The sequence below is a fragment of the Pseudopipra pipra genome, chromosome 10, assembly GCF_036250125.1.
Source record: "Pseudopipra pipra isolate bDixPip1 chromosome 10, bDixPip1.hap1, whole genome shotgun sequence".
Taxonomy (NCBI): Eukaryota; Metazoa; Chordata; class Aves; order Passeriformes; family Pipridae; genus Pseudopipra; species Pseudopipra pipra.
In genome coordinates, this window is record NC_087558.1 from 16,196,757 (window position 1) to 16,218,295 (window position 21,539).

At 38.9% G+C, this 21,539-nt stretch overlaps 1 protein-coding gene across 4 annotated transcripts in view; it reads left to right on the forward strand.

The window, feature by feature from the left end:
* The window catches only part of SPHKAP (SPHK1 interactor, AKAP domain containing), a 68,643-nt gene that overhangs the window by 19,329 nt on the left and 27,775 nt on the right, over nt 1-21,539 (forward strand). For all 4 annotated transcript variants that reach the window (XM_064666453.1, XM_064666454.1, XM_064666456.1 and 1 more), the window contains exon 3: nt 5,546-5,656. In XM_064666453.1, coding sequence (XP_064522523.1) covers nt 5,546-5,656 — 111 coding nt within the window. The remainder of the gene's footprint in view (nt 1-5,545; nt 5,657-21,539) is intronic.

Here is a 21,539-nt window from a genome sequence, read left to right on the forward strand (position 1 = left end):
TTAGGAGGGCTCAGATGTTAATTTATACATGTAGCTTATTTTGGTACAACTGAGAATACAGAAGTGAAGACCATGGATGCTTCCTTTTATTCCTCCTCCCCAGAACCATGCTATGGCAGAGGGAAGGGGGCACTACCAAAGACTATTGAGGAGGACAGGCTATCTTTCACCTCTCACTTTGCAATAACTCTCAGAGCTCTACTGTCTCCCACAGGCATAATTCTAGAGCTGAAAAGACAGCATTTGTTATAAACCTTTACAGTTCATTCAGTTTTCCTATAATTCTTACTTTTTTTTCTCCTCCCTCTTTAACTAATAAGAATAATGCTTTCCTTTTGGGTTTGGAGTTTTTTGTTTGTTTGTTTTCAAACTAACAACAATATATGTTTATGTATGTAAGGAGAGAGAAGGATAAAACATGTAGATGCTAAAGATTTATTTTCCTTATCCTGAAAACCACACACAGAAATTTTGGTAGATATAATATCATTGATAGAAAAAAAAGAATTCAATAAAGTGGATATGTATGCTGGGACTGGGCTTCTCTGGCTCACCTCAGCATGGCTAAAGTGTCAATATTTCTTTTGATCAAAAGGTTCCTTTGCAAAATAATACATGATTTTTAAAAAGGCTGCTGAATGTAATGGGAATCTTCACATAGAAAACCTACTATGTGGAAGAACATCTTAAATTTTCATTTAATCTCAGAGTTGTCTACTTTATGTAAGAGTGAAGGACAGTGGCACAGCACTGAGAAGTGCTGTCACTGTCTTTACAAATGCTCCTGCTTGGTCACCTTCAGAAACATCACTCTCTTTTAAAGGCTGGGCTTTACCACATGATTGAGAGCTGCTTCACCTCTCTGATCCCATGAATTTGAGCTGTTCATTGGAACACGAGGCAGTTTTATGATTGTCGGCACACTAAAATAAGTGATTCGCTTCTGACAACACTTCTGACAAACAGCAGGATATTTTGGGCTTCTTAACAGCATTGTCACAGAAAGTGTTAGTGTTCTTTTTGTGTGTGTGGAAAAGGATAAAGAATTCTCTTTTAGCCTCTGTTAGGTACAGTGATTTTTAAGTTAGATGTGTAATTGGTGGTGGAGTGAAATGCTGTGGGTTCCTGCTGCAAGGGAACAGTTTAAACTTGCAGATTTGAGTAATTGTATTTGGCATGAATGGCTCCTGCCAGGAACCATATGACACAGAACCTGAATGAATGCAGAAGATGTGCCCCTTGATAGCTCATTTTATTCTGTGTGTCCCACTGTATGTCCCACTTTCCTGTCTTTTTTGATGAGTAGTAATTAACCAAAGCAATTAGGATGATCAGTCATGAAGACGCAGATGTTTCGTTTGTGGAGCAGAGCTTTTTTAATGCTGTCTCGGTTATAGATATTTAGTGTATTTTAATGTCTTATGATCTAAATCAGGGAGCAGGAAGCTGTTACACTAAACTCATACGCAGTATTTTCCTCTGGGAAAAAGTGACTTTTCTGATCCACACTGCTAGAGGCTGATTTAGTTCATTGATTCCCAACACAGTGAGTAATGCTGACGGCTGAGTCTCTAGATGAGAGTGGAAAACTTTTTTTAGAATCATGAATTACTGCTGATTTCACATTTAGTGCATGATGCAAATTCATCCTGAATTATTTTCTGAGTATGATGATCCTGCTTCAAACCAGATATGCAGCAGTATAGTGTGTGCAGCTGTCACACGAGTATGGTCAATGAATCAAGTTCTGCTTTCGGTTGTACCATTGCAAACCAAAAGAACCTTGCTGAATTCAGCAAAATGCTAACAATATGTCAGTGGGATTGGCCCTGAACTTGTCTTAATTAGATAAGAATGAAGAGAAGTACAAGACAGGAGGAGGAAATTTTGGCAAGTGATACTGTTTGCCTTAAAAGTGCAGAAGTGCAGACTGACAGCTGAAGCTGTACAGGCTTAGGTTTCTTACGATTTGGTGCAGACCACCTCAGTATATTTTGAACCTATGCTTAAATGCAAAAATGGCAATAGGAATGTATTGGTAGAGATCTGAGGAATACCAGTTCTCACGCTGCTTTTGATTAATTATTTAGCTCTGCTAATTTAGGTCAATTCTTTCAAGCTTATACACTTTTGATCATTGCAGTCATACATTATTTTACTATAAGGACTTCAGTATATTCCCTTAAAAGCACGAATATCCCAGCAAGTTCTAATGCACATATAAACACATGAACCTATTTAACCTATGTAAGGAGAATTGCCTTACAACAGCGAGGGGCTGTAAACAATATTACATTCACTTTTACCCTATGTTTGTCTTTGACCATGATAATATGCTGTCTGTTATCAAAGAAATGTGCCCAAAAGTTCACATGGCTTCTATAGATGCATTTTTGCACAGCAGGTGTGTGGAACCCTAACTGTGATCAGCACTACAGGGTGGCCCAAATTATTCTTCTTTCACAGAAGTACTGATGGGAAGGCTTTCAGCAGTAATATGTTTGTAATGATCCTAATGCAGGAACTTGTGTTTTTTAACATGGAGTTTAAACTCAACCAAAGTTTACCCCTCATTCCTACCACTACTTACTCAAATGTCACCTTCCATCTCCTGACTTCCATTTAAATATGTGTAAAACCAGGCCATGTGCAAGGAGGCCTCTTGCACATGTTCCCCCATGCCTCCCATTTCCACAGCACTGTCTTTTCTGGGAAATTTCTGGAGGCTTTCCAGATGACTTTAGGCCACCCTGTGTTCCTTAGATTGCTGACCTCTGCCAGCTTCTACTGCGTAGACTCAAGTATATCTGGTTTTATTTTTCTCACCTGTCTTTTTCAAATCCAAATGCTGCATAATCATTTATAATGTTCATTTCCTTGAGGTTACTTAAAAATCACATGCTGTCCAAAACTTCCATGTAATAATTTCTACCCTTGACTTCAAAGTCTGTTATGAAAAGCTGCATACAAAAAATTAAATGCAATATAAAGCTTTGCATCACACCATCCTGGTGTGACCCAAGCTTGGCAACTATGACCTGACCTGACTGAAACATTTGTTCAGGAGAGTTATTTCTTCTGCTGCTGCCTTACCAGTATTTGCTTCCTGATAAAAACATCCTCTGAAAGAAAGATGGAACTGCCAGGGGTCATTTAACATCCCACAGGAGACAAACCAGGTGAAGTGTGGACTACACAGATCATTTCATGGGTTTTATCATCTACAATACACTTCTGCTATGATATAGCTGTTCTGAAATGCCCACCTTATGAGAAAAAGAACAGTACCAAGGATTTCTGCAGCTTGTTTCTGGATGATAAATTTCTGCCTATCACACCTTCTCAGAAACTGAGTTTTGGGAAAGAAAGATCTAAAGTGATTAAGGCTGAAGACAAATTCACTGTGACTTCTAAGGAAATGAAACAAGATTGCTTGTTACAGCAAAAGCTATTTGAGCTAAAGAGAACTATTTCCTGTGTATGAAAATTATGTCTTAAGAGGTAGAACTTCAGCCCCTGAGGATGAGAATATCTAGAATCCAATGAAATTTGAAATCATATATGTATATAGATATATATGTGTATGTGTGCATGTCTGTATAAGTTCAGTTCTATATGTCTTCATAAAAGCCTCAGAGGATAGTAATTTTTGGAAATGAAGAAAAAAATGCTTAATTCTAGATTTTACCAACTAGTTCATAATGCTTCAGTATTTCCACATTTAGAAAGATTTGCTTTAAAAAAAGAGAAAAAAAAATGAACATGTTATTACACTAACAGGAAATTGCTTCTTTGGAATATGGAGTATATTATTTTCCCTATCTAGTCTCAGAGTTGGTTATGGTGGCAGGAATCTTTTTGCACTGAGACAGGAGGTTATAAAACTTACTGAGTGCAAAGTCATTCGACTGGTAAACAAGATTAGCCAGCAGCCCCCAAACAGAGGCTGGTGTTCATGTGAAGCATTCATGAGCCTTTTTCTTTCTCCGAACAAAGTCTTTGGGCACAGTACTTTTTCAAAGTATTTTGTGAACCCTAAATTTGTATTCAAAAGCTCTTTGGAAGAAATCCCGTAGCAGGGCTGGGATACCAAGAAACAACCACCACAAAGGTGGAAAGTACCGAATAAGGGCACTGAAGCAGGGCAAACTCAGGACTGTGGTGTTCCCAATTAACTCTTCATCCATCTTCTGCTGACTGTTATTCAAGAATCAATATAGAATAATACAGAGAGTGAAGTATTAACTACCTAACTGGCTTTATACCAGAACGATAAAAATAAGAGTGGGTTAGTTTGTGGGTGGTAACAAGCTTACCTCTGAATTGCCCCTGATATTAGAAAATTGTGTCAACTGGCCAGATCAGCTTTCCACAGTCATTCATCTTCCCTGAGAAATGAGAAGGCCTCACAAGTTCTTCTCACTTCTCTTCCTAAGGCTTACAGATCAAGTGGTCTGTAAGCAGGACAAATGTGTGACAGTGCAAAACTTTCACTAAGGTAAAGCGCTGTAGGTAGATTTTTTTCCCTCAGGTATCACAACAAATTTATATTTTTAAATATTATTAAAATCGAAGTGTAAAAACGAGAGTACAGTCTATTTACGTGTAATACAAGAATTGCAAGAAGTACAAATAAAATATACTTCTATTTCACAAACATACTTCTTAACTTGCTCCCTTAACTTCTATACTTGCTGCCTGAGGAAGATGATAAACCATATAAAATGTTCTGTAAGTAGCATCAGTGTTACAGCAATTTTTCCCTGTTGTTCCTGAATACTAATAGTCCCTAATACTAATGGTCCTACTTTTTCATGGAAGAATATTAGTGCAGAGACAGAAAGTAAAGAATTCAGTTCAATCTAAATGTCAGATTTGCAAAACTGGCTTTGCCTCTTTCTAGTCTACAGATATCTGTAGCCCCATTTCCTTTTTGTTTGAGCAAAGCCTGTGGGCACAGTCTGCAGGACTGAGTCAACACAGAGATGAAACCCAAAGTTTTGATCTCAGGGCACTGAATGAGCTCAGGACTCATTACAGAAATCTTAAGTACTTTAGCTTCTCAGAAAGCAGAAAAAAGTATTTAAGAAGAAAGAGTTAGGAGCCTTGGCAGTCCCAGAAATGAGACTGCTGGCAGAATGACTAGTACTGATCTATTGTGGAGAGAGATACAGTCACTCATAAAGGCTGCAAGTTTGTGCACTCTGGTATAATTAAATAATTATTTTTCCCAACATTTATGTTTATGACTTTACCATAGAACAAAACTCATAGAAATATTTTCCAGTAAAAATATTGGGTTTAGGCATCTCCTTCAAGTGTCTCAGGACTTTCAGTTCTGAAATACTTTAGGGGATATATAAATAATTTGATTTAAGCTACAGTAACTGGACGGGTCCAAACCAAACAGGGGTCCATCCTGACCCCTCAAAATTCTGTAGGCAAAATTTCCTTTGAGTTACAACAGCAGAGTTCAGGCCTCCAAAGCACAGTAGGGCTGAGTGAAATTTTTAATTATTTTAACTCTTTTTAACTATTTTAACAGATTCTCTGCAGTAACAGTCTGCTAGAATCAACAGACTACTGGCTGCAGAATCAGAGGACACCATGCCAAATTGGCTTTCTAGAAGACAAGTCGGAAAGCAACTGTGCCTCAGTAAGTACCACTGTCATCTCCTCTGGAGAAAAGTCCACTGAGAGTTATTTGGGTAGGATGTGGGGCTGACGAGAGCACATGTTAAATTAGAAGTGTCTGAAATGTCCAGTTTTCTTTTAAAAGCAAACATATAAACTAAAAATACATAGAGATTTCTATACAGAGCACATTAATAAAGATTACTGCAGAGGTTTCCCCACACTTGTCTTTCAGATTTTGTGGCCCTCTGTATTTTTTTAGGTTCATAATCTGCAACTGACAAGAGATAAAAATAAGACAAAGAGAAAATTATTCCAAACCATAACTTGTTAAGTGGCAGGTTGGAAAAAGCAGATGTTTAAAAGGCTGCTCAATGTTCCTGAAGGCACAGAGACACAATTAAAGAGAAAACTCTTTCCATATTAGATGTGGAGTAGCTACTAAAGAACTCAAACAGAACTGTTTTACATTTGAAATTAAATTTGTCGCATTATTTTTGGTTATAATGCAATTAAGAACAGCTTTTGGTTAACAATATGCATGAAGAAATAGGAGTTATGTTGCTTTACACACTGTCTACATGAAACTGGATGAAAACGCATTGCTATGTTTTTAATAGTTTTTTACTTGATGAAAGACTCAGGAGAGCAGATCCTTACTCAGAATCCTTTTTGAATGCTACTCCCTGGTCTCAGTGAGCAAAGAAGGACTTTAGAAAAGATCAGCTTTATCTCAGGTACAAGGTTTCCAGCACTGCTTGTGCTGCACACAAAGACCAGATGGGGGCTCCCGTGAAGTCTGCTGAGATTCCCTCAAGGACATGGACATATCAGCTCTAACTGAGAACCCAGACACCTGCTGCCAAGAAACAGAATCTTCCTCCCATGGTGGTGGTGACTGGAGGCTTTGTGTCCTGCCTGGGGGTGATGCAGCTGCTTGAGAGCAGCAGGAGTGACACAACACTGTAACTGCAGCAGTTGAAAGTGAGGAATATGGTCAAAGGCTATTGGGCTCAGCTTCCACAAGTCAGAGGGAGCAAAATACACTACATAGTCATAGTGTGCTCACTGAGCAGGCATTCAAGGTATAAGGTGAGAAACTAAACAGGCTCCTGTGTCTACTTGGGATGATAATGAACGAAACGAGGAAGAGGATATTAAGGAGTAATGTCTACTGGTACTAATTCCTAGACTCCTACAGCCAGAAAGACAGCAGTTTCCTCTTTAACATTCTGCATTGTTCTCCCAAGCAAAAGGGTCACAAGCATTGGGAAGTACAAACATTGTTCAATTGCAGCAAATCTTGTCACTTGAACAGTATCCTGAATACATTCTTAACCAAAACAGGTTCATCAGGCAAATAACCAGTGATCCTTGTTGTTTGATGTAAGAAGGGATTGTTTTTAAGGCAGAACACGTTGACCACAGTCACCTAATTTTACTATTTAGTATTTAATGTCCTAAAATCTGGTCTTAGTTTCTTAGAGGAAATGATTACTCCAAATAATAATATAAAAATTAATTATGACTTGCTTTTTGACCTGTTGAGCTTTGATATGACAGAGCTACCAAGAAAAGATAACTTGTTACAGAAAGACTACATTATATGTTATATAGAAAGATTATACCATTGCTACCCTCCTTATTTCAGGTGACCCTGTCTGATTTTGCCATGCAGTCTACTCAAACGGGTTAAACTACCTCAAAGAATTTCTTCTACACCAATATTAGAATTTCTTCTACACCAATATTAGAAGCAGTTTTTCCTCTTCAGAGAGTATTTTATTAATTGCTAAACATTTAATTAAACTTAATTCAGTTAACAGTGGTACTGTTTAGCACCAGTTTACCACTGTAGATGAGAATACATAGTTTCGTGCTAATATAATTAGGTAGTAAAAATTTTAAAAGTAGTTTAATTATGGAAGTCTTGTTTTGTTTGTTTCTACTGAATGAGAACTCAATCAAAATCCACCAAATAGAATAAAATATGTGGATTCATGAGACATAAGCTCCCTGTAGTGATTTATAAATGTAATTAAAATATCTGTGACATTACCCCATGGAGAGACCTCATGAAATAAATGAGGTTTCACATAAAAATATATACCTTTGTTTACTCCACTATTGCCACCTATCTTTCTTTGGACCTACAACAAATGTTTCCTGCTTTGGACATGCTTTTAAGCAGACCTTATTTGAAAAGAAAAAACCTGATAGATATTTTGTCCCTACTTTCCCTCCAAAGATCTAGATTATTTAGTTACCAGTGCTGAAAATTTGCGGTTGGCTTATGTTAGTACAAGTTAAGAAACCTTCCTTGCTTAGATGATTTATAGTTTGTTCTAACATTGGACTCTCCTGAAGTGCAAAGTCTTAATCTTGCACAGAAATGTAATTTATAACTTTATCTTAGCAGTTCCTAAGATTTAACATTTTTCTTTGCAATACCATTGCAGTATTACCGTGATTATGGTGGTATTGCCACACTGCTAAAGATGTATCTTAATTGTCTTTTAGGAATTCTTAATGAAAATAGTTATTTTGAAAAAAGTAGGATACAAAACCAAACAAAAAGATGGTGGTTTAGTCCTGCAAGACATTTGGCATTCATATGCCTCAAGATGCTTAAGGTATAGCAGTGAATTTTCCAGAAATTCTCTGGACTTTCATGCTCTGGACCAGCAACAGATAGAAAAGCCATTAGAAATTATATTCACATTGAAAAAAAAAAAATTTTCTCTCAAAATGGACCCAGACTCAAATGATCTCCCCACAAAAGTGACATCATGCCTTATCACTCTTTGCATGACCATCTTGTCCCAACAGCAGGCCAGGAGACAGGCATTCCCACTCCACAGCCTAATGAGGAATTGCACTTGAGAACTACTATTCTAGGAAAGCAGAGCCTTCCCTTCCCCAGCAGTGTGCCTTTGTGTGAGGGGCAATGAATTTCCAGACTGGCAGAAATGCTGCAAACTTCCTCTCAAGAACCCCGGAGAAGCAGAAACACTTCACACCAGTAAATGCCAGCGACAGATAAGGCAGGCAGAAAATATCTGCCTTTCAACTAAAACAAAGCAATAAAAACCAGTGCTTATTTCTTAAGGTAGCATAACAAGATAACACTTTTTAAAGAATCAGGATGTGACAAGGGCTCTAAAGCTTGTTTTAAAATTATTTTACATCTCCTTAAAGCTGAAAAAAATCTGGCTTTGCAGGCAGATGGATGAAAGAAAAGTTTCAATGAAGTGTTAAACGTTTTGAAACATTCTTGAAATAGTCCAGCAACTTTTCTGTTTGCAAGTGCTCCTACTCTGTAACTACACAGATGCTCATATCAGAATGCTCCCTACATGAGTGCATGCAATGTAGGCTGTATGCACAGACATGCAGTTGTATATTGGTCAGATCCAGCCCAAGGGAGCAGCAGGAACACATGGCCAGAACAGAGGAAAAGAAGGACAGCAGCCCAAACTTCAGTCAGATTCAGTCGTGGTAAAACACCCTCTCATCTAATTGTTGGCTGCTTTTTTGTGACCCCAGGCCATTTGCACTTTTTCTTGAAGTGGTCTGGTAAGTCTTGGTGGCAGCACAAAGGAGAGTGGAGGACAACATGACTGGGGAAGCGGGGACAGTGGAGATGGTAACAGCCACTGAGTGGGCCTGTGCCACATGGAAAAACCTTAATCCATCTGCAGCACAGGAGGAGGAAGAGTTACAGTTCAGGGTTGTAATCTGGTCAGTTGAGTGCAGGAGAACAAACCCTAGCTTCTCAAGGAAGGGAAGCAATGCTTGAATCAGTGAAGAGACAAGACTGTTGCCTTGGTGAGAAATAAACCTGACTGTTAACAAAGAAAACAGGTGATGTGATTATGGATCATGTTGTGTATGATCCCTCTGTTTACTGACATAGCGAATAATGTCATTTTGCCATCATAGCAGCTGGATTTTCAGAACTGGCTGCTTACTTTGCTACTGCATGGCTTCGCTGTCCTAAGCAGGTACTTAAGCATTATCACTTTCATTGCAGTTTAGCCATCAAGCTTGTAAACAAGTTCAGGAGGAGGTTAAAGATGCCATTATGGACTAATTTGAGCTGGCCAAATGAGGGTTTCTGTGGCGTCACCTCCTCCTTCAGCCCTACTTCATCTCTTTTACTGCCCTGGCATTTGTACAAACACACAATAAGTCAGTTCAGAGAGAGAAGTAACCATGAAATTAAGAAATTGTTTTTTTCTGGCCAGTTCTTCCTTGAATCATCTCACCATATTGTCAGATAAATGCCAGCGCTCACTCAAGGGACGGAACAAAAACATCCAGGAAACAGTTCCCACAAATTAATTCAAACTGAATGATAACATATGCAGAAAGGAAAAATCCTTGGCAAGGTATATTTTGAGGAAAAAAAGGAGAGCAGCTTTCACTTGAATTAAAGTAGATTAGGAGTGGTTTTCATTCATTTTTTCACCCAAGTCTTTTTAAAGATTTGACACTACGTATCTTTAAATATTTAGGTACAAATATACAGATTCATATTTTACATGAGTCCTTGATACTAGAATAACTTCCAAATAACTTGCTAACAGTGCGGACACTGGGTCAGGATGTTGAAATCTAATGACCAGAATTTTTTCTATCCCTTATTCAGGGCCCCTGTATCCAATATGTTCTTCAGAGTGTCCAAAGAATGAGAGCATGCCCTCACTGAAGCATGAAGGTCTACTCTTACAGAAGTTCAGAAAGGGTGTTTCTTCCCAGGGTTGGCTGTAGTCAACAAGCGTCTTTATACAGCCAAGTATGAAAGTGAAATCTTGAATCCCAAAGAAGATCTTTTTATTGCCTTTTTTTAAAACAAAACCATATGTGTCTTCCTCAATAGTGACCATACATAACTGAAAGAGCTGATTTGTTTTATTGGGCTTGAACGAAGTTTTACATTTCCTAGTAAATGTAGCAAAGCCCTATTTTCTTGCATAAAATTGACAGACCTAGATACTAAAACATCTTTCCCCCTTCATGAGATTGCACAAACACCCTCAGCACCATGTCATAAAGACAGAGAATTACAAGGATGTTTATTTTACCTTTCACTCCATAATTACTCAACCACCTTCAGGAACAGCATTGTCTCTTTCAGAAATCAAAATGCATCCGCTGCTTTCCAGATCTAAACCATAATTAGTAGAGATATTTTTAGTTTTAAGTCCCATCTTCCTATTCAGCTTGACGATACCTTAATTACATCCTGACAAGGTGCAGGAATCAACAGCTGCAGGCTAAATTGTGGCACTGAGTTGTAGTCCTTTCTCAGGCATGTGTGGGTGTTCATGCTGCTGTGGTAAGGAATTGTACCTTCCAGAGAGCCCCTCTCTTGCTTGCACAGAGAAATAAAAAACCCTCCTCTTCACCAATTGCTCTCTGCATTATGGAGCCAGTGCAGGCAGACTGAGCACAAAGTTTAAAAGACCACTGAAAGCATTACTTGTATAATCTGTAAAATATGTTTCACTTTTTGCTTTTGTACATACTTGGCTCTGAAAAATATATCTTCACATATGAGCTAATGTTAAGACAGAATTTAAATATGCCCTTAAAGGGTTGTATTTTCAGTACCACACATGTATATCATACAGCAGCCAAAACCTGCCTCATGAATTTCAGAGTAGGAAAGACTGACAAAAGATTTTTTATCTTTCCTGTCACTTCAGACTTGGACACTCTTTAATCTTCTGTCTAGATCTGCCATCTTCTTTCCTGTCCCTCTGTGACAGTCTCATACTGCAGTGGTTTTCTATCTGTGTTTAAGAGAAGTGGATGCTTAGCCTTACTCTGAAAAAGCTATAAATAAACAGTGGGAGGATCAACCGTGGCATTGCAGCTGTATCCTCTTCAGCATTTCACTCTGGCATATTCTCAGTGCCTCCATGGCCTGCTTTATCAATAAATGGGATTCTCGTGCTACCTCCAGAGTGGACATCTCTGGCTGCTTGCTGCTGTTATAACCACAGGCTCCCTTTAAAATGAATTGCAGCCTGAGGCTTATAGGAATTTGTTAAATGTTAAGTGTCCAGGGCACTGGAGAAAGTAGGTGGTGCATGTGGCATAAATATTTATTGAAATATTTTCTCTAAGTCATAAGTGGCAATTAATTACACCAAACCCAAAGGAATAAGCTTTAATGGGAAGAAAGTATTCACAGCTGGTTTTGAAGCAGTGGATTATGAAGAGATAACTCAGGAAGATTCATTAATGCAGCCCAGACATTAAAGTAGGAGTAGTCTCTAAAATATCAAGACCCACAAATCCACCAAGTCATTTGAGATAAACACCTGCTGAAGAGTAATTTGGACTAAATTTCAGACAGATTACTGCTAAAAATGCTGAAGGGAGAGCAGTATAACACGTCCTTCTGACAACATACAAGGTGTACCTAAAAAAGAATTGTGGCTGGTCTGGGGAGACACAGGAAAGTCACGTCAGGACCTTATTTACGTGAGCTTGAGTGACTCACAGAAGATATACTGAGCTGTCTGCTTTTGGAAACGCTCCATTAGTGCCTGCGGGAAGAGCAGTTGGAAACCTCATCTCATGTTAGACAGCAGTTGTGCAGCTCATGGGAGAGATTTTTACATAGACTCTGAAAGGAATAACGTGTTTTGTGGCTGTCCCAATGAAAATACAAGGCAAAACAGGAAAAACACTTTGTCCACTTACAGCCAGAGACAGAAATTATCACTCTCTAATCATGTAAAGGACTGCACAACAGAAGGAAGGCTTGGGATGACTTGATTTCAAGTTGATGTTTCCCCAACCTGCCTTGCATCCTTTTGGGCAAAGAAACTGTCAGTAAAGTGTCATGGTCCTACTTTGACAAGAATGCATTTTTTGATGGTTTGAAGTAGCCTGATCTCACTTTGGTGACCTGTACAGCTGAGGAATACCTGTCATGAAGCCTTCTGAGTTATTTAGTTTATAGTGCAGAAGTGCCAGAGCTGCTTCATACCCTCAGGTTATCACTCTGTGTGCTGGGCTAGAGGTAATTTTCTTCACAGTGGCTGGTATGGGCTGTGTTTTGGATTTGTGCTGAACACAAGGTTGATACTACATAGGTGCTTTTGTTATTACTGAATGGTGCTTGCACAGCATCAAGGCCTTTTCCATTCTTGTACTGCCCCCACCAGTGAGTTCTCTGGGGTGCACAGCAAGCTGGGGGGGTGTGACACAGCTGGGACAGCAGACCCCAGCTGACCCAAGGGATATTCCAGAGCTTATGACATCATGCCTAACAAATGAAGCAGGGGGAGAAGGAGGAAAGGGGGTACAGAAATTCTCCCACCTGTGTAATGCTGCTGCCTCACACTTCTATTCATGTAAATCCTTTTGCAAGCAGCTACAGGGCATATCTAGTACTTCCAAACTAATATTTTAATTTCTACATTTCACAGCTGGTTCCTCTGCCAGAATCATTTTGGCAAGCATGGAAATTAATGTGAGACAAGCACTGCATCCAAATGCTAATGGATAATTAGCTCTGTCTTCCAAAAGCTTTTTTTTTTTATTCTGAGTCACTATCAGGCTATTTTAAACACCTCATATAAGATGTATTCCAACTCAAGAATTTAACCCTTTGAATATAAAAGGTTGAATTCTACTGTGCGTGGAGGAGAGAGCTACATTTCTTATACCATTCCTGGTCTCCTATCTACTAAAAATTTGCACTGTGCATATTAGTTACAACTTCAAATTACTCCAAAAGAAGTATGACAGCCAATGGCAGTGAAAATAATTCACCAAAATTTAGTCAGTAGGGGAAAGGAAATTGTAATCTAAAACCAAATATCTGCAACAGAAAAGCAACAATTTATAATTTTGAGTTTCCTTATTTCTTATAATATTGCAGATCTCCACAAAAAGGAAATGTCAATCCTTATAACACATCCTTCTTAGTAGGCATTTATCCCTGTGCTCAGGGAAGGGAAACACTGGGAAATTACTTGGTTACTTTCTTCCATCCCAAGACAGCACCCTAATCCAACAGCAAGGCAAGAAAGAAAGTCCTGCCTGCTTCCCAAAACTTCTCAGAGGTGGAGCAATAGGAGCCAAAATAAGAGTAATGATTTAAAAAAAAATAAAAAAGGAAGGTGGTAGAACACTCTAAAAAATACTGCCTGAAACCCACAAATTTCAGCTAGCAGTTAGTGAACAGTTGGGATCTTTCTCTCCCAGAAACCATAGGAATGTGTCTTCTTCTTTGCATGCTTTATAATGAAGATGCCACAAGCCTCACTGCCCTACATGAAGGCATTTTAAAGCAGCACACTATAAAATCAGAATGAAGCTGAATGAAGATGACACGTTAGGCATTATGAAACTATGCACAAGAAAGCCACGTGCACACACTCCTGCTTCAGATAATCCTTGTTTCCTCTTCATTAGTGTGTGTGTGACTGCACAGTTATATCTTTAAATAGCTGAGAAATTTGTGAGTGGGCCTGAGTGAGTGCAGAAACCGTCTGCCCCAGGCAGTTGTCTAATTGCCTCTGTTCCAAATCAGGCTGCTGCTGCTGCAGCACCAGAGCTCCCAGTAACTAAAATGAGCACTTGTTTGTTACACAGATAAACACAGGAGTCCCATGACAGTGAGAACTTCAACATATGGGGGTTGGAAGTTCTTCTGCTTAGCTTTTGCCCTTAGCCCAGACTTGTAGCTTCCTCTGTCATTGGTGCCTAACTGCAGTTGAGTGTTTTGCCATAGGTGTTTTGTTCTCCAGAACACGGGACCTTGTAACGACAAAGGGTATGTTCACGTGCCCTTTGAACTGAAATATCCACTTCAGCTGTCCATACAACATGCACCCTGCCCTCTTTATTTATTTTGTTCCCTCGAAGTGCTTAAAGACCTCTGTGAGAGGAAATTACTTATCTTTACTATTTCATACAGGATTCTGGAACTCAGTAAATCAGACCTCAACTGGGGCAAGACCTAAATCTGTCAAAAACTGCATGTAGTTAGGCAAAACATTGTCCCAAATCAGCTGTGGGTTTGTGTGAATAAAAATGGTTTAGCAAACCAGCTGAATTAGGTTTAAATTAGCTCAATTTTTTTTTTAAAGAATCAAGGGAATACCTAGGATTGCAGTTTCAGTAAAGATGCATAATTAGAGTTTCTGGTTGCCTGTTTACCAACAGAAATAATTCCAGGCTCAACTGAAAAAGGAAATTCAAGTTGAGGAGAGTGCAAATTGAGAAGTGGGGGAAAAGGAAATTTCAAAGTTCATTTAAGGCTTTCTTTCTAATTATGCAGTGGCATTTAGGGTTTTGAGAGCATGTATTTAAGATGTCAATTTAACTGACTTGAAGAATCTTTTTAATGTTACTGAACAACACATTCTGCAAGCACGGTAGGCATGGTGATTCATGATTTCATTTTCAAAAATTTGTGGGATCTGAAATGGTGGTATCATAAAGGACACTTTTTTTTTAATGGATGCCAACACAAAGCAGTCCTCTAAAAATAGTCAGAGAGAACAAGAGGACAAAACCAAAGTAATCCCCTATTTATGCAAAAGCAGATGGACCTACAGGCACCCTTCTTTCAGGGACACATTTGGCAACAGAGCCTCCCCTGATGGCTCTGAGAGGCTTAAATAGAAAGACAGGGGGGTCCATTGCCTCAGCAGAGCCACATCAAACAACCTCCTAAAGCAACAGGCTCCATCAGCAGAAGTTGAGTGTTGGGCTTCAGCTTTTTCAAGCCACATTTTAAGCCTGATGGTCTGTAGGAGGCAGGTGAGAAGAACAAAGAAGGCTGGAAGGTGGGTAGCTTTGATTAGCAGAGAGACTGCATTGCCACCAGTGCTGACAGTGGGAGAAGGAGGAGCTGGTGCTTCTGCCCCACCAGTGTTCTTGTGACTCCTCTGCAGTTTGCAGGATCTGGTATCTGATGTGCTTGACATGCTGCAGAAAGCTCCCATTTCGTGTACTAGAGATTAGATTTTCATTTCCAGTCAAGACATAGCTTGTGAGTACCCATGGTGAAGGTCTCCATGTGACAATCTGTATTACATTCAACCTTGCTGGATGATATCTATCTAATTTGACAATAGGCCAGAGGTTCAAGAGATAGAATTCCTATAGGTTTTATGAACATAGATGAAACTGGGAAATTGTAAGTGTACCAGGAGTGTGTGAACTGAAACCTTCCCTATAAAACAGAGAAAGCAAACAGAGCCATACTTTCATAAACAGTCTACTGAGGGGAAAGTGGCAGCCAGAGCTTACACCTCAACATGCTGAAAAGTTAACTTTCTGATGTTAATACATAGGTAAGCAGGCTTTTCTAATCCCAGCATTCACATGGCCAATCAGAAAACCAGCTTTTTCCAGAACAATTCATAAGCAGAAGGAAGAACATGTACTGTTTCTCCATTTTTTAAGTAATCTTGCTGCTTCAGAGCTCTACCTATTTATAACCTGTCTAACAGCTGGGGCAGAGCTGCCCTGCAATTTGTAGAGCATGCATGAGCAGCCAGATGCTATGCAAGTCTCCTTCAGCAGGAACAGAGGTGAGTCCCAAAAGGTTTCATTTAAAATTACTGAAGCCATCATTGGCAACCATATGTTATCTTTATTATAGGACTTTAGTCAGGAATGATGAAAGGAGACCCACAGCATGAAAAAAGCCCTCAGTGAACAACTGAGATGGTGAAGCTGAGCAATTAGCCTTTTATTTGAAGCCTGCTGTTAAAAGGGGAAGCAAAGAGCAGAGGACATCCCTGCTGTTCTGGGATGATCCACAGCTCTGACAAGCCTGGCACTGCCATTTCTGGTTTTGTGCTTCCATGTTGTTGTTTTCCTACCAGTTTCTCTCTTATCTTCATTGGCTTTTGTGTAGCTGAACTAATTTAGATTAGTAGATTTAAGGCTGTGTTTAGAGACTATGAGTTGCTGAATTTAGAGGCTATGCCATGTATTATGAACTCAGTTCTAAATCTTCTGAACTGCAGTGGAAACCACTAACTAGTTTGTTTTATGTGAGAAAAAAATCTCTGAAGAATGAACTGGTTCAGTCACAGAATAAGTGGATTTATTTATTTGTACCTAAAGTTAATCAAGAGATTTCTAGAGGGTGACTAGTACATATGGACAATAAAGTGCATGGAGGTAAAAACACTGTCACCAAACTGTGTCCATTACAAAACTGTAATTTCTGTTGCTTGTACCAGTGGTTAGCTGTAGCTGGATCTTTTGTGTACTGAATGCAAATACTGTGAAGGGAAGGATGAAACATTCCTTTTCAAGGGGGGAAAACACAATGGTCTTGGTTTAAAAAATTAATTTTATGACCCAGGAAGCAAGAAGAAGTACTGGGGCCAGGATGGGCTTGGGGAGGGAAAGGAAGAGTTGAGGAAATTATCCAGATCAGTTAGATTTTACAATCTTGATTTTCATTCTTAATGTCTATATTGATGTACATTTATCATACGACTGATCTCAGTCAAAACCTGTCATCAGACCTGTTTTCCTTCCTTAATTCTCACCCCAATCTCTCAAAAGCAGAGAGAACTTACAGAATTATGTGCTTTTACTACAGAAGGATGTCACTAACCAGAGGAGAAAAGGGGCCTGTTTTCAATCTAGAGACAACAGTTTCTGATCCATTGGATCCAGTCCTGAAATCCTTTCACGGAAGGCTTTGATTAGAGATTTATCAGGAGAGGCTTCTTCTGCTGCTGTAGTCCAGAACAAAGGCACCTAAGCCCAAGGGACAGCAAGACACAGCAGACCTGCCCTTCTATGTGAAAAACAGTACAAAAATGAGATACATGATCTGAACTATTATGCACACTAACATACTTAAAAAGGAAATGAGGGGGAAGATATTGTAGAGGCAAGTAAGAAAGAAACCAGCTCAGTTTAAAAGAAACCCAAACAAACAAACAAACAAAAACCTAATTCACTGTTCCAGATTTTGCTGTTTTAGCTTCTGATCTAACACCTCAGGTCTAGTTGTATAATGCACAATTTACTCTTTCTATCCAGCTGATAGATACACTTATGCTTTGGTAATACCTGCTCATTCAGACACCACAGAGAGCTGGAGCAGCTGGAACTTGCATCCAATCATTCTCTCATAGTCACTGCTATGGAATATTTTCACTTGACATCTTTGTCTAGCAAAATCATTTGCATTTTTTTAATTAGGCTTAGCAGCATTTACTTCCTCATCTTTCTCAAGTACTGAAAAATCCTGTAGAGCACCACAGAACAGTTTGACGTGCATAGATAAGCAGAATGGATTTAAGGACTTAAAACGCTTTAATCTTGTTTTTTGCTTCTACATGACATACAAATGTCTTTGAGAAAAATAATTGATTTTTATAGTAGTTTAGAGCAATGCTGTACCAAGTGAAACTATCTAGGTGTGTTTAAAAAAATCAATAAGCAAATACTCAACTGCCCCAGAAATCTGAGCATTCATTTAGTAATGCACCATCAATGTTCTCCTCTCCGTAAATCAAACATGGTAATAATTTCCCGCTTCAGTTGCTTATAGGATTAAAGAATTCATCTGTTTAGCTTTGTAGACTATGGGCAGTTACATTTCTTGGCTTACCAAGACTAGCCTGGGCAGAGACTGCCAAGGCAATCAGAATTTGGGGCTGCAGGGAGTCAAATCTTTCACCTTGGTTTCATTGTTAAATAGCTTGTTTTTCCAAACCATTAAATATTTTATGTTCTTTGGTGCAGTTATTTAGCTGAGTGTGGCCTGTAGTTAACCACAACAGTTAAAAATTCATGGCATTTTGGCATCTGAAAGTTTCAAGAATTTCTGTGAAATGTTTTCCCCAGAAGTGTCTAAAATTTGAAAGTACTATTTCATAAAGTTTTATCTTTGTCTTTCTGGAACAGCCTGGTCACTGATATATTGTTCTAGACTATGCTGATATTTGGGTAACAGGTCTGCCTGCCTTGCTGAGCAGGAGATCAAAGGGTTCAGGAAAAGGATAAGGTGCAGGACTGGCTTCTGAGCAACCCATAAACTGATTTCAAATAACATGCACTTATTATTTTGCTCAGGAACAAATCCTCCTTTAAAATATCATCTCCTGCAATGGTCTGATGGAACCATAATTTTTCCATACCAACAATCTCCAAATACAGGAAATGGAAAAAGTCAAGATTAACTTGAAGAAAGCTAAATGATGGTATCAATTATGTTTGATGGTTTATATTGGTTTATATATATATATTGGTTTATATTTATCATTGTTTTATTTGGATTGGCCTTGAAATCAGATTTCTCAGCTTTGTTAACTGTCACAGTTATATTATCTAGTTCTCTGAGATTCTACTTGGCATTTAAATGAGTACGGAAAGAAAGAAAATAAATAAGCATAATAAGGCCTATCGAAAAAATAATTTAAGAAGATTAATGCAGGCACATAGGGTTTTACAGCAATGTACATTAACTCTGTAGTCTTGCACAAACGATAATAGTTTCTATTCATTCTTCAGTAAGAACTCCTTTTGACACCAGTCTATAAATTAAAATGGTGGCAGAGAAAAAATGAACTTTGTAATGGTAATGAGAGACCAGCAAAGGGTAGAAATATTAAGTTTTTTATTGCTTTTGGCCTTAATGGATGCAAAGTTGTTTCTGTGAAGGAAGTTTTACACACAACTTATGTATATTCATTGGGGCAGTCACAGAGTCGTTGTTAAGAAGACTCCCATCAAATGCAGTGGATTTGCCCAAGACCCCAAATTTCTGAAGATGCAGTGTAGGGGGACTTCTACTCTCCAAAACCTGAGTCACAGTGAAAACCTGCTTTTCAGCGCATGAATCAGAATTATACTGTAAAAATTATACTGAAAGTTGCAACTATACTGGCCTCAAGTGTCCATCGTGGAAGTTTTCTTTTAGTAACTGTGGTGAAATGACCGAAGTCACAAGCTGCCAAAAAAATTTGCTATCAGCCTCCTTTCACACTAGTCCTACCAAACCTAGATGCTAATAAAATTCCTAGGATCTCCAAAATTATTAGGTAGTTTGTTTTGTTATTACCTAATGAGTAATCCTATGTGTCATTTTAGAACATTTATTTACAAATCATCATTTCACAGCTTTTTTTTTCTTTCTAAAAAACCCCCCAGAAAAGATACTTGAAACTCTATTGGGATTACAAGATTAAAGAAATTGCAAGTTTAAAGAACAGAGAGGTCAATGATAAGAGGTCCTTACAGACAGGATATATACACACACACATACACACATAGCTCTATATTACAGGAAGTCAAGACTTTTGTATTTAGCCATCACATTAGCATAAATAAGTCAAGTGAAAATAAATACAAAGTTCTCTTGGGGAGTTTTGCAGATCAGCGTTTTGTTAACCATCAAAACAAATGCTCTTGTCATACAGCCTGGCTGTATTGCTAGAATCTGCTGGAAAAGGCATTTTATGCTATTCTAATATAAGTCAAAAATATGTGAGTGTTTCTGGTCATTTTCAAAGAGACAAAGCTCACAGCAAATTTCTGGGCAAAATCTGGTACATTGCCACCCCTTTGATATTTTTTCTGTGGATTACAGTTTGCTTTGGCTCAGAAACACAGAGTAAAAGTATTTTTCCCAGGGCTTTTGCTGACTTCAGCTCCTAAGGGAGCCCATCATGCAACTGTGCGTTCTATGAAATAGTCGCTATTCCAGTGAAAGATGCCTTGGAGCAGCTATATTCTGTTACTGTGCTGTGGGGAAATTATGGGCATCTAAACTATATTTCTAAAGCCAGGAGACTCAGACTTAGGTCTAATAAAACTTTAGAGCAACTGTATTGTTTTTCTACTTTTGCACAGATGAAATTAGGATGAAAATAGGCTCAGAATTCCAAAACTGCTATCCTATCACAGAGTTATTGCTAACAGCAGAAATTATTGAGGTCAGAGATTCCATTAAGTCCTTAAAACAACTGTCATAGCAATTACAGTTGATGTAAAATTCGATCACCCTCTTCACAAACTGCATCTTCATAGTCCTACGTTTAAAAAAGGGATAAAGCGTTTAGAGTAGTGTATAAGAAACATTACACACCCTGAGAACAAACAATACCTGCCCAAAATGTGGAGGGGAAACAACATGGAAGGAAAATGCCAAGCCTTTAGTATTTCATAGGATAATGCTAAATAATCAGAACATCACTGCATGAGTGTAAGATGCGTGTCACTCACAGTGGGCACAAGGAGCAAGGCAAGATGAAAACAAAGCACAGTCAGATGCATGTTAATTTGAAAGTCATATTGGGAGAGCTTCATCCCTGTATCAACCAAACCAGGACAGAGAGGACACAGCCCTGACACAGAGCTGCCTTCCTGCTCCTGCCACTGACTCTGGTCAGCAACAGATGGCAACATTTAAAGGGAACAAAATAACTACTGAGTGCATCGGGGAAAGCTTGCAGTGCGAGGAGCAGCACAGTTTGAACTTGCCTTTCCTGCTGTGCAGCCACAGTCGCTGCAGTTCTCTGCCCTTGAGGTCTGCATTCCTTTCAGCGCTTTGGCTGGTTGTGTATATAAAACTGCCTTCAGTCCTGGGCTCAGCAGTCCCTCACCTTCTTATGTCACACAGTTGTATTCCTCATGTCCTCAGGCTTAGGCATTTAAACTGTTTTAACCTGGCACCCAGGAACTGCCTGCTCAGAATTACTTTCTCCTGACATCTCTCCTGGAGCTAATTACCTTTTTCACTTCTGTTTGTAGGAAATTAAACATGAGTTTTATGGGCAGATTACAGTGCAGTCCCAAACCAGTTTTTCCCTTTAACTCTCTCCTGGACTCTCTGAATTGGCACCTGGCATGTCTAAAGTTGACTTGGAGATGTGACAGGAGAGGATGGGAGAAGC